This window comes from Oncorhynchus kisutch, linkage group LG15 (assembly GCF_002021735.2).
Source record: "Oncorhynchus kisutch isolate 150728-3 linkage group LG15, Okis_V2, whole genome shotgun sequence".
NCBI classification, from domain to species: Eukaryota; Metazoa; Chordata; class Actinopteri; order Salmoniformes; family Salmonidae; genus Oncorhynchus; species Oncorhynchus kisutch.
Genome location: NC_034188.2, coordinates 58,287,717 through 58,304,062, shown reverse-complemented (window position 1 = coordinate 58,304,062; position 16,346 = coordinate 58,287,717). Strand labels below are relative to the sequence as shown.

Here is a 16,346-nt window from a genome sequence, read left to right as displayed (position 1 = left end):
CATTCATTCTTTCCTTTACACGGATCAGTCGTCCTGGTCCCTTTGCAGAAAAACTGCCCCAAAGCATGATGTTTCCATGCCCATGCTTCACAGTAGGTATGGTGTTCTTTGGATGCAACTCAGCATTCTTTGTCCTCCAAACGCGACGAGTTGAAGAAAAAGTTCTATTTTGGTTTCATCTGACCATATGACATTCTCCCAATCTTCTTCTGGATCATCCAAATGCTCTCTAGCAAACTTCAGATGGGCCTGGACATGTACTGGCTTAAGCAGGGGGACACGTCTGGCACTGCAGGATTTGAGTCCCTGGCGGCGTAGTGTGTTACTGATGGTAGGCTTTGTTACTTTGGTCCCAGCTTTCTGCAGGTCATTCACTAGGTCCCCCCGTGTGGTTCTGGGATTTTTGCTCACCATTCTTGTGATCATTTTGACCCCATGGGGTGAGATCTTGCGTGGAGCTCCAGATCGAGGGAGATTATCAGTGGTCTTGTATGTCTTCCATTTCCTAATAATTGCTCCCACAGTTGATTTCTTCAAACCAAGCTGCTTACCTATTGCAGATTCAGTCTTCCCAGCCTGGTGCAGGTCTACAATTTTGTTTCTGGTGTCCTTTGACAGCTCTTTGGTCTTGGCCATAGTGGAGTTTGGAGTGTGAGTGTTTGAGGTTGTGGACAGGTGTCTTTTATACTGATAACAAGTTAAAACAGGTGCCATTAATACAGGTAACGAGTGGAGGACGGAGGAGCCTCTTAAAGAAGAAGTTACAGGTCTGTGAGAGCCAGAAATCTTGCTTGTTTGTAGGTGACCAAATACTTATTTTCCACCATAATTTGCAAATAAATTCATAAAAAATCCTACAATGTGATTTTCTGGATTTTTTATCTGTCATAGTTGAAGTGTACCTATGATGAATATTACAGGCCTCTCTCATCTTTTTAAGTGGGAGAACTTGCACAATTGGTGGCTGACTAAATACTTTTTTGCCCCACTGTATATAATGAACTCATAACACAAGTTATCCAAATATATTCTTAATGTGTGTTACTGTACGCTCTTTTATCTGACTGGGAAAGTGAGGAAGGTGTTCCTCTACCTTCCAGAAGGAGGCAGTGCTCCCATTCAGCAGTCATATATACACTGTTTCCAGCATCCATTTTGCTCTCGATTCTCTGCAGTTTCTGAGCAGCAAAATGATAGCAAAGACAGTACAGTATGAAGAACTGCTTCTCCAATAGAAATCCCTGATCATGTAGGTGATGTCATGGCGATGTTGGGCAGAAACACGTCATCGGGTCTAACGGTCGTCTCATGCCGAACTACGTATGTGCAGGCCGTCAAATAAAAGGCACTCCTTCAATACCAATTTGTTTTTGACGAAAATTAAAACGTGCCAGTTTGTCACTTTCACAAGGTTGTGCCTTCAGATTTCGAGAAAATTAACAACTAAGAAAGAATTTTTCACTTCTCTCAATTACTTTTTCACTTCTCTCTTGCGATGTTGCACCTCTGGGTTTAGAAGCTCTGTGATGATAGCCAACGGTATAAGCACCCGAGTTATGGGAATAGCTTGAGACTGATGTGGGCACCAAAATGGCTGCCACACATGGCTTGTGGTTGAGAAGAGCTTTGCGTAAGAAATGGAGACAAATACAATTATTGCTAGGACTGGGTCAAACCTCTGGCTGTAATACTGTATGTGTACACAAACCTAATACATAAACCGCCCTTGCAATTCACCCATGTACGATTCCTAGTACTGTTGAGAAACATTTGATATGGAGGCAAAGCATCACAGTCAACCTGAATCAACATGAAAGTTTTTGTAACAAAAAAGAGACTTCATCAAATTCAGTCAGTCTTGGTAAATAGTTTATACGTGATGCCTTCTTAATCTTTGCAAATTCTGTATAGAAAACACTTATGGTAACATTTCCAGACATTTAAAGCACGTCTGAGCCTTCAGACAAGACATGACACAGTAATCTACAGCTTTATAAACATTCCCTCCTCCTGTCATTTCAAGCCCTGTGTCCCGGGCTCACACACCCTCTCAACAGCCAGTTCTATGGAACTCATACATATTCACAATTTACTTTAAAACATTGGTGCTGTCTTTGATGTTCCCGTTGTTTATTTAAAATAGCTATCAACATTTAATGCTGTAATATTTGGAAACAGATATTTTTGTTGTTGTATTTACATAAGCTTATTGAATGAGTTTCAAATACAATGTATATGTTTATATATGCACGTACTGACCAGAGCCATCTTAATAAAATCTGCTTCAGTCACAACAGAAAAAATACATGACCCACCCACTGTGAGTACCAGTCCATTCAAAAGAGTCTTGTTAGAAAAGGGGGTGGGAGGGGTGGAGCTCTTGTGTCGTGGAGGCTTCCAGTTGCCCCAGAATGGTCGCTCGTACCCTTCGACAGCCCAGGGAAACTGAACTGTGTGTGTCTGTTCATGGACTCAACACGCATCCAGCCCACGAGACATAATTGTTCCCTTAAGGTGTCTGTACAGAAAACTGCCCTAGCCAACTGCACCTAATCCAGATAAAACTATGTAGAAGAAATGTACTAAAACAACAAAGTAACTATAAGGTGTAAGGAGCTTGCAGCACAACATACCTATAATACATTCAGCACAGGCCAAGAGGCTTCAGGTATTCTTTATGGATGGCTATTTTTGGGGTCCTAGAACATCGGTTTCTGTGACTGTCACATTTACTTTCACTTTTCATACAAAACAAAATAAAAAAATGTGTCAAATGGTCACATTCTTGTTTAAATTTAAAAAGCCCTGCAGAGCTTCCCAAAATGGATGCCACAAAGGCTGTGACATGTTTTACACTTCTAGTTGGATTACTAGCCCATTATCGGTCATGCTCTCTCTCCTGACAATCCTTTTTCTTAGATCACACACACACACACACACACACACACACACACACACACACATGCACAACTACACACACACACACACACACATGCGCATGTTTGGGATTGCGGGACAGAGACCAGCCTTGGTATGTTAGAAGTGAGGCACAAATCAACAGACAAGACACAGCTAAAAGACTCACTTTTGGTATGCTTCCAAAAAAGGAATCAAAATGTGATCGATAAGAGATGACGCTCTTGTGGCCTATTAAATATGTCAAGACCTCCCTCCTCCCGGCAACCTTCCGCACATATATTAGAGTCAAGGCTTTCTCTTTATATCCCACATTTAACAGTGCTACAGGCATAACTCGTAACTCCATAGTGCTGTTGTTTTAAAGTCAGAACATGAGGCAGTGATCTGGGATTCTTAGGATTCTTAGGACGTGATCTGGGCTTTTGATTGGGCGGGAAGGGGTGAGTAAGGGGCGCGCGGCGGGGTAAAGAGGCAGAGTCTCTCTGTACATTGCAGACAGACAGACGGACGGACAGACAGCAGCGTCGATTGGGAATGTCTTATAACCATTATTCACTCATCTCTAATGGGCAGATCATGCGCTTCAATGGCTATCCAGATGTTTGAGGATCTATTTATCCAAAGAGGCAGTGCTAGTTTAGTTTGGCTTCCCCATATGTTTCATCTCTTGTGGTTCCTTTGTCCTCCTATTTTTCCCTTTTTAAAACTACGTCCTCGTCATTCTTTAGTCGGCGTTTGCGGTCTGTGCGTCAGTCAATTTGAGTTTTTTCCTTAAACCAGAGTAGAGTAAGAGAGACAGAGAGTAGAAAGAGTGCTCCGGCTGCACCTGTGCACCTCCCCTCACGGCTTGCGACCGGGGGAGGGGGGCGGCAACCCTGGTGCTCAGCCGTCCTCCTCGGGGGTGGAGTCATCTGGAGCGGAGTCGTCAGTGGCGAACTCGTCCGAGGAGCCGCTCTTGTGGATGCGTCCATCGCTGCGCATACTGTGGAAGGTCTTGCGGAAGGCTTCCATCATGGAGTGGGCCAGCTTCTTGGCCTCCAGCTTGCTCTCACACTCCACGGCATGGCAGTCCATCTGGAAGGTCAGGTCATCGTTGATCTCCCGGTAGATCCAGGCGAACACATTGGGGCTCGTGCAGTGGTCCGCCGTACAGTAGGCGATGCGCGCCACCTGGTACGTGTCCATGGTGACCGAGGCCTCACCGCGCCCGTCCAGGTGGTGCAGGCGCACCTGGAAGGGGCGGATCTCCAGGAGGGAGTTGGCAGAGAGGTGCTCTTCCTGGGCCAGCGCACGGCGGTTCCACAGGCCCACCACTGCCGACTCTGTGCAGCCCGACAGGAACTGGGTCCCTGAGATGGTCACCTTGCCCAGGTACGTCACCTGTGGAGAGAACGCAGAGAGAGAGAGGCTGTTAAACATCTGACAGCATCTAGTGGTACAAAACTATGACTGCCTATGTGGCTCAACTGGTAAAAGTGTAAGATTATCAATGCTAAGGTCATGGGTTAAATTCCTGTAGGGATCACATACACACATATTATAAGCAATGTACCCTTATGAATTCACTGTACTATAAGTGTCTGCTAAATGGCATACGTATCAACAAGAAACAAATATGTACACTCAGAATCATTCAGCCGAGTACTAGATGCAAATCAATGGTTTTCTATTGGGACACCATTTGTAAGTCTCCAGACGTGATGAGAGGTTTGTCTTTTTGTATGTGCTGACATGCTGAGGGACGTGTGTGTTATTTTCCCAGAGCTGAGAGTCTTCTTACGGCTGCAGCAGCCAGCCAACACTACAGAATACCATAGTAGTGACACGCTACATACTGGGAGAGGCTACTACACTGTACTCTACTCTTGAGGGAGAGGGAGAGAGAAGAGAGAAAGAGAAATGGGTGAGTGGGAGCGAGGAAAGGGGACAGTATAAAGACTGAGGGAGGGAGGGAGGGCAGTATAAAGGGTTGAGGGAGGGAGGGAAAGAGAGGGGACAGTATAAAGGATTGAGGGAGGGAGGGAGGGCAGTATAAAGGGTTGAGGGAGGCAGGGAGAGGGGATAGTATAAAGGGTTGAGGGAGGGAGGGAAGGAGAAGGGACAGTATAAAGGGTTGAGGGAGGGAGGGAAGGAGAAGGGACAGTATAAAGGGTTGAGGGAGGGAGGGAAGGAGAGGGGACAGTATAAAGGATTGAGGGAGGGAGGGCAGTATAAAGGATTGAGGGAGGAAGGGAGGGCAGTATAAAGGGTTGAGGGAGGCAGGGAGAGGGGATAGTATAAAGGGTTGAGGGAGGGAGGGAACGAGAAGGGACAGTATAAAGGGTTGAGGGAGGGAGGGAAGGAGAGGGGACAGTATAAAGTGTTGAGGGAGGGAGGGGGTGATGGGGGACAGTATAAAGTGTTGAGGGAGGGAGGGAAGGAGAGGGGACAGTATAAAGTGTTGAGGGAGGGAGGGATGGGGGACAGTATAAAGTGTTGAGGGAGGGAGGGACAGTATAAAGGGATTAGAGAGGGAGGGAGAGGGGACAGTATAAAGTGTTGAGGGAGGGAGGGAGGGATGGGGACAGTATAAAGTGTTGAGGGAGGGAGGGACAGTATAAAGGGTTTAGAGAGGGAGGGAGAGGGGACAGTATAAAGGCTTGAGGGAGGGAGGGTGGATAGTATAAAGTGTTGAGGGAGGGAGAAGGGATGGGGGACAGTATAAAGTGTTGATGGAGGGAGGGACAGTATAAAGGGTTTAGAGAGGGAGGGAGAGGGGACAGTATAAAGTGTTGAGGGAGGGAGGGACAGTATAAAGGGTTTAGAGAGGGAGGGAGAGGGGACAGTATAAAGGCTTGAGGGAGGGAGGACAGTATAAAGTGTTGAGGGAGGGAGAAGGGACAGTATAAAGGCTTGAGGGAGGGTGGACAGTATAAAGGCTTGAGGGAGGGAGGACAGTATAAAGTGTTGAGGGAGGGAGAAGGGACAGTATAAAGGCTTGAGGGAGGGAGGGTGGACAGTATAAAGTGTTGAGGGAGGGGGGACAGTATAAAGTGTTGAGGGAGGGGGGACAGTATAAAGGCTTGAGGGAGGGAGAAGGGACAGTATAAAGGCTTGAGGGAGGGAGAAGGGACAGTATAAAGGCTTGAGGGAGGGAGAAGAGACAGTATAAAGGGTTGAGGGAGGGTGGACAGTATAAAGGGTTGAGGGAGAAGGGACAGTATAAAGTGTTGAGGGAGGGAGAAGGGACAGTATAAAGGCTTGAGGGAGGGAGAAGAGACAGTATAAAGGGTTGAGGGAGGGTGGACAGTATAAAGTGTTGAGGGAGGGAGAAGGGACAGTATAAAGGGTTGAGGGAGGGTGGACAGTATAACGGGTTGAGGGAGGGTGGACAGTATGAAGGGTTGAGGGAGGGTGGACAGTATAAAGGGTTGAGGGAGGGTGGACAGTATAAAGGGTTGAGGGAGGGAGGGTGGACAGTATAAAGTGTTGAGGGAGGGTGGCCAGTATAAAGTGTTGAGGGAGGGGGGACAGTATAAAGGCTTGAGGGAGGGAGAAGGGACAGTATAAAGGCTTGAGGGAGGGAGAAGAGACAGTATAAAGGGTTGAGGGAGGGTGGACAGTATAAAGGCTTGAGGGAGGGAGAAGGGACAGTATAAAGGGTTGAGGGAGGGAGGAGGGACAGTATAAAGGGTTGAGGGAGGGAGGGAGGGAGGGTGGACAGTATAAAGGGTTGAGGGAGGGAGGGAGGGTGGACAGTATAACGGGTTGAGGGAGGGTGGACAGTATAAAGTGTTGAGGGAGGGTGGACAGTATAACGGGTTGAGGGAGGGTGGACAGTATGAAGGGTTGAGGGAGAGTGGACAGTATAAAGGGTTGAGGGAGGGTGGACAGTATAAAGGTTTGAGGGAGGGAGGGACAGTATAAAGTGTTGAGGGAGGGAAGGTGGACAGTATAACGGGTTGAGGGAGGGTGGACAGTATGAAGGGTTGAGGGAGGGTGGACAGTATAAAGGGTTGAGGGAGGGTGGACAGTATAACGGGTTGAGGGAGGGTGGACAGTATAAAGTGTTGAGGGAGGGTGGACAGTATAACGGGTTGAGGGAGGGTGGACAGTATGAAGGGTTGAGGGAGAGTGGACAGTATAAAGGGTTGAGGGAGGGTGGACAGTATAAAGGTTTGAGGGAGGGAGGGAGGGAGGGACAGTATAAAGTGTTGAGGGAGGGAAGGTGGACAGTATAACGGGTTGAGGGAGGGTGGACAGTATGAAGGGTTGAGGGAGGGTGGACAGTATAAAGGGTTGAGGGAGGGTGGACAGTATAACGGGTTGAGGGAGGGTGGACAGTATAAAGGGTTGAGGGAGGGTGGACAGTATAAAGGGTTGAGGGAGGGAGGTGGACAGTATAACGGGTTGAGGGAGGGAGGGTAAACAGTATAAAGGGTTGAGGGAGGGTGGACAGTATAAAGTGTTGAGGGAAGGTGGACAGTATAAAGTGTTGAGGGAGGGAGGGTGGACCGTATAACGGGTTGAGGGAGGGTGGACAGTATAAAGGGAGGGAGGCCAAGGAGAGAGAGTATAAAGGTGTGAAACCAGAGGGCTAGAGAAAGGTGAACTGAACACAGCCTAGTTTCTCAGTGGGAGCGGGTCCAGCCCAGGCCTTGGTCCAGCAGGCACAATGGCTGACTTGAGAGCTCTCTCTCTCTCAATTCAATTCAAAGGGCTTTATTCAATTCAAAGGGCTTCATTCAATTCAAAGGGCTTTCACTCTCTCTCTCTCTACATGGTGCACTTTATGACTTAATAAAAATACACAGGGGAGGTGCCTGGTGGGAGTAAAGCACTTGCAGACTTTCTCCTCTCAGTATTGGTTTACAGGGATGGGGGCATCGAGCGATGGAAGGGGGTTGGGGTTCACTCCATGTGGCCTCCTGACTCCATTCCCTCACTTCCTCATCTATGTGTGGAACGTATTAAATATCAGCAAGCAGGTCATGAAGAAAATGAAAAAGTTAAAGACCAATCTCCTTTCCACCTCATTTATCACCTGATTTACTTAACAAAAGGTTCATAGGTGGTCCAGTTATGACATGACATGGCACAAGTGTGTGCGGGGGGCTTTCCTCTTTGTTCTATTTTTGCAACTCTATGGTTCTCACTAGCAAGGGGGAGGCCAGTGACATCAGAGTAAGCACATCAAACCCACCCCTTGATGGTCCAACTCTTGAAGTTTGCAATTTTGCTCAGAACGTCTTTTTTTATTTCCCTTAAGTGTGTGAACATTATTGCATTTGTACATGAGGATATTGTTTTTCAACTGGAAAAGCTCAGAAATAGCTGGGGTATTTCTTTAAAAGCATAAAATATGACATCAGAAGGCATCGTACATCTCTAGACCCCTAGAGCAAGCTGGCAAAACGGTGCATCATTAAGAGACACAAACGTGAAGACACAAAACACACTGTACACATACTGTACACACAACACTCTAAACAAACAACGCAACAGTCACTCTGAGAGAAACAGTGCTATCTGATAACATGTCAGGGACAGGGGCACACAGACGTCCAGTAGTATCAATGAAAGATTGACACAGACAGGAACTATGAAGGAGACGAGCGGGGGGGGGGGAGAAAATATAACTTTTGTGACTTTTTTCTGGCCGTTTTTTCTTCCACCTGGAAGTTTTGTTTAGTCTGTGTGACCACAAGGTCTATATCTGTCCCCTCTCTCTCTCAGTCTCTCCCTCCCTCTCACCCTTCATCCCTCCATCCCTCCCGCCCTCTCTCCTTCCTTCCCATTTACACACTTTTTCCCCCAGTCCCAGTCATTCCATCCACAAACTATTAAAACCCTGTAGTGGTGAAGCCTGGGAGAACAGAGGACAGAGGACGGTCTTCAGGCTGGCTGGCTGGTGTGGGAAACACTAATCCCCACCACATCACACCACAGAGAGCCCAGCCAATAGAGTAACCACAGCCAGAGCCAAGGCAGACCAGGATCCCTTTACATTCACAGTCCTGTCTGCCACCAACATGACCAACTGAACCACTCTGTAGACTTGGAGAGAAGGGGAAGGACAGAGAGAAGGGGCAAGAAAGCAAGCAAGAGAGAGAGCGAAAGAGAGAGAAGGGGACAGAGAGCAACCCAGAGAGTAAGCGAGACAAAGACAGAGCAAGCGAGACGGAGAGAGAGGGAGACAGAGCAAGCGAGACGGAGAGAGAGGGAGACAGAGCAAGCGAGACGGAGAGAGAGGGAGACAGAGCAAGCGAGACGGAGAGAGAGGGAGACAGAGAGGGCAGGAATAAAAAGAGAAAACAGGCAAGCAAGAGAGAGTGACAGAAACAGAGAGAGAAAACGAGAGTACAGAGAGAATCCTAGTCACTCGACCCAGCTGCAGCAGCCTCAACCTTAGCATCAGGCGGCATGGTTGTCATCAGGGGGCAACCGCCACGTTTCTCCCCCGAAGCTTCTCCAGCAGATTCATCATGGTGAAAACCTCTGGAGCACCCCCAGTTGCCAGGCGGTTAGCCAACCGACCACACTGACACCCCACTCTCAGCCAACTGACATCCACTGACATCCTCCCACCAGGATATTCACAGTTGAAATACAGTATAAATCAAGCAATAATTCATTGTTATGGTCTTTTGAGGGAATTATTTCATTTTTCCTTTATTTTTTTATCTACTTAGTAGTTGAGTGCGGGCTGGCAAGATGGCCTGTGGATGGCCTATGTACTGGATATATAGACATCTTACTATTAGACTGCACAAATCTTTGGATGAAGGCTTGATGCTAATAACGCATGTTAAAAAGTAATAATTTAAATCTACCTTAGCATTCAAATCCAATCTATGTGTCTGTTAGATCTATCTGTCCAACTCAATTCTCTGACACTATCCCCACTCACACTGTCCCTGCTGTCACCTAACGTCCCATCTGTCCCCATGCCAGGAAGGTCGTACTCTGCTCTGTGTCAGGCAGCTCTGGCAGCTCTGGGAGTGGCTAGGGGTCAGCAGGGACAACTGGCCCATTCCAGAGGCTCCTGGTATACCGGTTGTACTGGGTGACCAGTTAACACACCTCACCACACGCATGCATGTGCGTATGCATAAACACACACACATGGGCATACACACAAACACACATGCATACACACACACACACGTGCTCACACACGTGTGCACACACACATACACGGTGTGGGAGGTGTTTGGGGTTGCTACAGAGGAACAGAGGCCGCCTCTCTTCCTCCGAGGTTGGCGCTCCACAAAAAGTCCCTCACTCCTCAGTCTCACTCATCGGTCTCTGCAGTATTTCTGTCCTCAAAGCCCCTCATTGACAGCAATTCTCTTTGGTCTTTGTAATATCACACAGACTAAACATGTTTGCTCTAATACGACTGAAGGGAAAAAGGGCAGGGAGGGGAAGGGCTAGGTAGGTAGGTAGGTAGGGGTAGGTAGGTAGGTAGGTAGGTAGGTAGGTAGGGGTGGGTAGGTAGATAGGTAGGTAGGGGTAGGCAGGCAGGTAGGTAGGGGTAGATAGGTAGGGGTAGGTAGGTAGGTAGGTAGGTAGGTAGGCAGGCAGGTAGGGGTAGGTAGGTAGGTAGGTAGGGGTATGTAGGTAGGTAGGTAGGCAGGCAGGCAGGCAGGCAGGCAGGCAGGCAGGCATGCAGGCAGGCAGGCAGGCAGGCAGGCAGGCAGGCAGGCAGGCAGGCAGGCAGGAAGGAAGGAAGGAAGGAAGGCAGGTAGGTAGGTAGGTAGGGGTAGGTAGGCAGGTAGGTAGGCAGGTAGGTAGGTAGGTAAGTAGGTAGGTAGGTATGATGGGGTAGGCAGGAATCAGTGCAGTGAGGATGTAGAACTATAATTATTATTATACATACTGTAGTAAAAGGATAAGAAAACCCTGATTCTACCGGTCTCCTTTTACATGTCTTGGAGGCTCAGTCAGGAGAAGACATTCAGACAGATACAATCCACCTCTTTTCAGAGACCTTATTAGGGTGTTTTCAAATATAATGTTATTTTTCTAAACAATGTCAGTCCTCTTTAAAGTGAACTCCGGGTTTAAAAAAAAGCGAAATAACTCAGTTCTCTTTGGATTCACACTGCCCTTGCCTTTTTATTTCACCTTAATTTAACCAGGTAGGCCAGTTGAGAACAAGGTCTCATTTACAACAGCGACCTGGCCAAGATAAAGCAAAGCAGAGCGACACAAACAAAACAGAGTTACACTTGGGATAAACAAACATACAGTCAATAACACAATATAAAAAATCTATATACAGTGTGTGCAAATGTATTAAGATTAGGGAGGTTAGGCAATAGGCCATAGTGGCGAAATAACTACAATTTAGCAATTAAACACTGGAATGATAGTTGTGCAGAAGATGAATGTGCAAGTAGAGATACTGGGAGCAAAGGAGCGATACTGGGAGCAAAGGAGCAATACTGGGAGCAAAGGAGCGATACTGGGAGCAAAGGAGCAATACTGGGAGCAAAGGAGCGATACTGGGAGCAAAGAAGAGATACTGGGAGCAAAGGAGCGATACTGGGAGCAAAGGAGTGATACTGGGAGCAAAGGAGCGATACTGGGAGCAAAGATGAGATACTGGGAGCAAAGAAGAGATACTGGGAGCAAAGGAGCGATACTGGGAGCAAAGGAGTGATACTGGGAGCAAAGGAGCGATACTGGGAGCAAAGATGAGATACTGGGAGCAAAGGAGCGATACTGGGAGCAAAGAAGAGATACTGGGAGCAAAGGAGCGATACTGGGAGCAAAGGAGCGATACTGGGAGCAAAGAAGAGATACTGGGAGCAAAGGAGCGATACTGGGAGCAAAGAAGAGATACTGGGAGCAAAGGAGCGATACTGGGAGCAAAGGAGCGATACTGGGACCAAAGGAGCGATACTGGGAGCAAAGGAGCGATACTGGGAGCAAAGGAGCGATACTGGGAGCAAAGGAGCGACACTGGGAGCAAAGGAGCAATACTGGGAGCAAAGAAGAGATACTGGGAGCAAAGGAGCGATACTGGGAGCAAAGAAGAGATACTGGGAGCAAAGGAGCGATACTGGGAGCAAAGGAGCGATACTGGGAGCAAAGGAGCGATACTGGGAGCAAAGGAGCGATACTGGGAGCAAAGAAGAGATACTGGGAGCAAAGGAGCGATACTGGGAGCAAAGGAGCGATACTGGGAGCAAAGAAGAGATACTGGGAGCAAAGGAGCGATACTGGGAGCAAAGGAGCGATACTGGGAGCAAAGAAGAGATACTGGGAGCAAAGGAGCGATACTGGGAGCAAAGGAGCGATACTGGGAGCAAAGAAGAGATACTGGGAGCAAAGGAGCAATACTGGGAGCAAAGAAGAGATACTGGGAGCAAAGGAGCGATACTGGGAGCAAAGGAGCGATACTGGGAGCAAAGAAGAGATACTGGGAGCAAAGGAGCGATACTGGGAGCAAAGAAGAGATACTGGGAGCAAAGGAGCGATACTGGGAGCAAAGAAGAGATACTGGGAGCAAAGGAGCGATACTGGGAGCAAAGAAGAGATACTGGGAGCAAAGGAGCGATACTGGGAGCAAAGGAGCGATACTGGGAGCAAAGGAGCGATACTGGGACCAAAGGAGCGATACTGGGAGCAAAGGAGCGATACTGGGACCAAAGGAGCAAAAAAAGAAATAACAATATGGGGCAGTTGGGTGGGCTGTGTACAGGTGCAATGATCGGTAAGCTGCTTTGACAGCTGATGCTTAAAGTTAGTGAGGGAGATATAAGACTCCAACTTCAGTGATTTTTGCAATTCAATCCAGTCATTGGCAGCGGAGAACTGGAAGGAAAGAAGGCCAAAGGAGGAGTTGGCTTTGGGGATGACCAGTGAAATATACCTGCTGGAGCGCGTGCTACGGGTGGGTACTGCTATGGTGACCAGTGAGCTGAGATAAGGCGGGGCTTTACCTAGCAAAGACTTATAGATGACCTGGAGCCAGTGGGTTTGGCGACGAATATGAAGCGAGGGCCAGCCAACGAGAGCATACAGGTTGTGGTGGTGGGAAGTATAAGGGGCTTTGGTGACAAAGCGGATGGCACTGTGATAGACTACATTAAATTTGCAGTGTAGTGTTGGAGGCTATTCTGTAAATGATATCGCCAAAGTCAAGGATCAGTAGCATAGCCAGTTTTACGAGGGTATGTTTGGCAGCATGAGTGAGGAGGTTTTGTTGCAAAATAGGAAGCCGATTCTAGATTTAATTTTGGATTGGAGATGCTTAATGTGAGTCTGGAAGCAGAGTTTACAGTCAAACCAGACACCTAGGTATTTGTAGTTGTCCACATATTCTAAGTCAGAACTGTCCAGACTAGTGATGCTAGATGAGCAGGCGGGTGGGGGCAGTGAACGGTTGAAGAGCATGCATTTAGTTTTACTTGCAATTAAGAGCAGTTGGAGGCTACGGAAGGAGTGTTGTATGGCTTTGAAGCTCGTCTGGAGGTTTGTTAACACAGTGTACAAAATACCGAATGGTGTCGTCTGCGTAGAGGTGGATCAGAGAATCACCAGCAGCAAGAGCGACATCATTGATGTATACAGAGAAAAGAGTCGGCCCGAGAATTGAACCCTGTGGCACCCCCATAGAGACTGCCAAAGGTCCGGACAACAGGAACCTCCGATTTGACACACTAAACTCTATCTTAAAAGTAGTTGTTGAACCAGGCGAGGCAATCATTTGAGAAACCAAGGCTGTTGAGTCTGCCGATCTGAATGCGGTGATTGACAGAGTCGAAAGCCTTGGCCAGGTCGATGAAGATGGCTGCATTGTATTGTATTTTATCCATGGTGGTCATGATATTGTTTAGGACCTTGAGCGTGGCTGAGGTGCACCCATGACCCGTTCAGAAACCAGATTGCATAGCGGAGAAAGTATGGTGCGATTCGAAAGGGTCGGTGATCTGTTTGTTAACTTGGCTTTCGAAGACTTTAGAAAGGCAGGGTATTATAGATATAGGTCTGTAACAGTTTGGGTCTAGAGTGTCTCCCACTGTGAAGAGGGGGATGACCGCAGCAGCTTTACAATCTTTAGGGATCTTAGACGATATGAAAGAGAGGTTGAACAGACTAGTAATAGGGGTTGAAACAATTGTGGCGGATAATTTTAGAAAGAGAGGGTCCAGATTGTCTAGCCCAGCCGATTTGTAGGGGTCCAGATATTGCAGCTCTTTTAGAACATCAGCTATCTGGATATGGGTGAAGGAGAAATGGAGAGGCTTGGGGAAGTTGCTGTGGGAGGTGCAGAGCTGTTGACCGGGGTAGGGGTAGCCAGGTGTAAAGCATGGCCAGCCGCAGAAAAATGCTTATTGAAATTCTTGATTATCGTAGATTTATTGGTGGTGACAGTGTTTCCTAGCCTCAGTGCAGTGGGCAGCTGGGAGGAGGTGACCTTATTCTCCATGGACTCCAGTGTCCCAGAACTTTTTGGAGTTTGTGCTACAAGGATGCAAATTTCTGTTTGAAGCCTTTGCTTTCCTAACTGACTATGTATATTGGTTCCTAACTTCCCTGAAAAGTTGCATATTGCAGGGGCTATTCGATGCTAATGTAGTATGCCACAGGATGTTTCTGTGTTGGTCAAGGGCAGTCAGGTCTGGAGTGAACCAAGGGCTATATCTTAGTTCTACATTTTTTGAATGGGGCATGCTTATTTAAGTGAGGAAAGCACTTTTAAAGCATATCCAGGCATCCTCTACTGACGGAATGAGGTTAATATCCTTACAGGATACGCGGGCCAGGTCGATTAGAAAGGCCTGCTCGCTGAAGTGTTTTTGGGAGCGTTTGACAGTGATGAGGGGTGGTTGTTTGACTGTGGACCCATTACGGACACAGGCAATGAGGCAGTGATCGCTGAGATCCTGGTTGACGACAGCAGAGGTGTATTTAGAGTGCAGGTTGGTCAGGATGATATCTATGAGGGTGCTCGTGTTTACAGATTTAGAGTTGTACCTGGTAGGTTCCTTGATCATTTGTGTGACATTGAGGGCATCTAGCTTAGATTGTAGGTTAAGCATATCCCAGTTTAGGTCACCTACCAGTACAAACTCTGAAGATAAATGGGGGGCAATTAATTCACATATGGTGTCCAGGGCACAGCTGGGGACTGAGGGGAGTCTATAAAAGGCGGCAACAGTGAGATACTTATTACTGGAAAGGTGGATTTTTAAAAGTAGAAGCTCAAACTGTTTGGGCACAGACCTGGATAGCATGACAGAGGACTCAACTATTTGCCAGTTCACTTCAACTATTTTGTGGACCAAGTCCTCTTCACATTCACTCCTTTGGAGTTTTCAGACTGCAACAAAGAAAGAGACTCTGTAGAGTGGGACAACTATACACACGAATTGAGGTACTGGGGATTGATTATCTTATATAGATTCAATTAGCCTGGGTGCCAGTCTGTTTCTGCTCAAGGCTACTTCCTTGTCGTGGTCATACCAGAGAATGACAAGTTGTCTGCAGCAATAGACTAGACCCAGGCTAAAATAAGAACAGTTGCAGGTATGTACTGTATGTGAAGTTTGTACAGGTGGGTTTGTCCCAGGGCTATAGTATCAGCATGGAGGGGAGTGTGTGTGTGTGTGTGTGTGTGTGTGTGTGTGTGTGTGTGTGTGTGTGTGTGTGTGTGTGTGTGTGTGTGTGTGTGTGTGTGTGTGTGTGTGTGTGTGTGTGTGTGTGTGTGTGTGTGTGTGTGTTTCAGTCAGAGACAAAGGTCATTTTAAACTGACTCCTGAACAGAATCTCACTGTGCATTTGTGACCTCACCATGACAATTTTACAGCAGTCTGTGTTCATGTCTGGTGTAAACAGGAGGAAATGCTGATGATTTACAGGGATTAAATAATGGGGGGGTGACAGTCCTCATCTGGGAAACTGGAATGTTAGAGCAGTGTGTGTGTGTGTGTGTGTGTGTGTGTGTGTGTGTGTGTGTGTGTGTGTGTGTGTGTGTGTGTGTGTGTGTGTGTGTGTGTGTGTGTGTAGGTGTGTGTGTGTGTGTGTGTGTGTGTGTGTGTGTGTGTGTGTGTGTGTGTGTGTGTGTGTGTGTGTGTGTGTGTGTGCGTGCGTGCGTGTGTGCGTGTGCATGCGTGTGAAAGCCCAGCCCACCTGAAGGTGGGTCAGATACCTTCCTGTATACTTGGATACACACACGAAAGCACCCTTACGCACACACACACTCACATACATACAACATCAACACACACACACGTCAGTGCTCAAAAGAATCTCACAGGCAAACACCAGAAAGCAGGTGGGTAGGGGTTTCACATGGGTCTAATCTATTAATCATACAGACAGTTAGTAATCTATCCTGATGTACTCCTTCTCAGGAGAGAGGCTCGGAAACTCCTCATAGACCCCATAGACAGATAGAAAGAAACCAAACAGACAGACGGTAGGCATTGGCG

The 16,346-nt window shown here is 47.5% G+C and overlaps 1 protein-coding gene across 1 annotated transcript in view; it reads right to left on the bottom strand.

Annotated features, from left to right (window-relative positions):
• Window positions 1-1,852: 1,852 nt before the first annotated feature.
• Window positions 1,853-16,346, bottom strand: part of pid1 (phosphotyrosine interaction domain containing 1) — a 46,061-nt gene continuing 31,567 nt past the window's right edge. Inside the window, exon 3 of the mRNA XM_020503038.2 lies at window positions 1,853-4,299. Within this exon, the coding sequence (XP_020358627.1) occupies window positions 3,802-4,299 (498 nt within the window). The 3' untranslated portion in view covers window positions 1,853-3,801. The remainder of the gene's footprint in view (window positions 4,300-16,346) is intronic.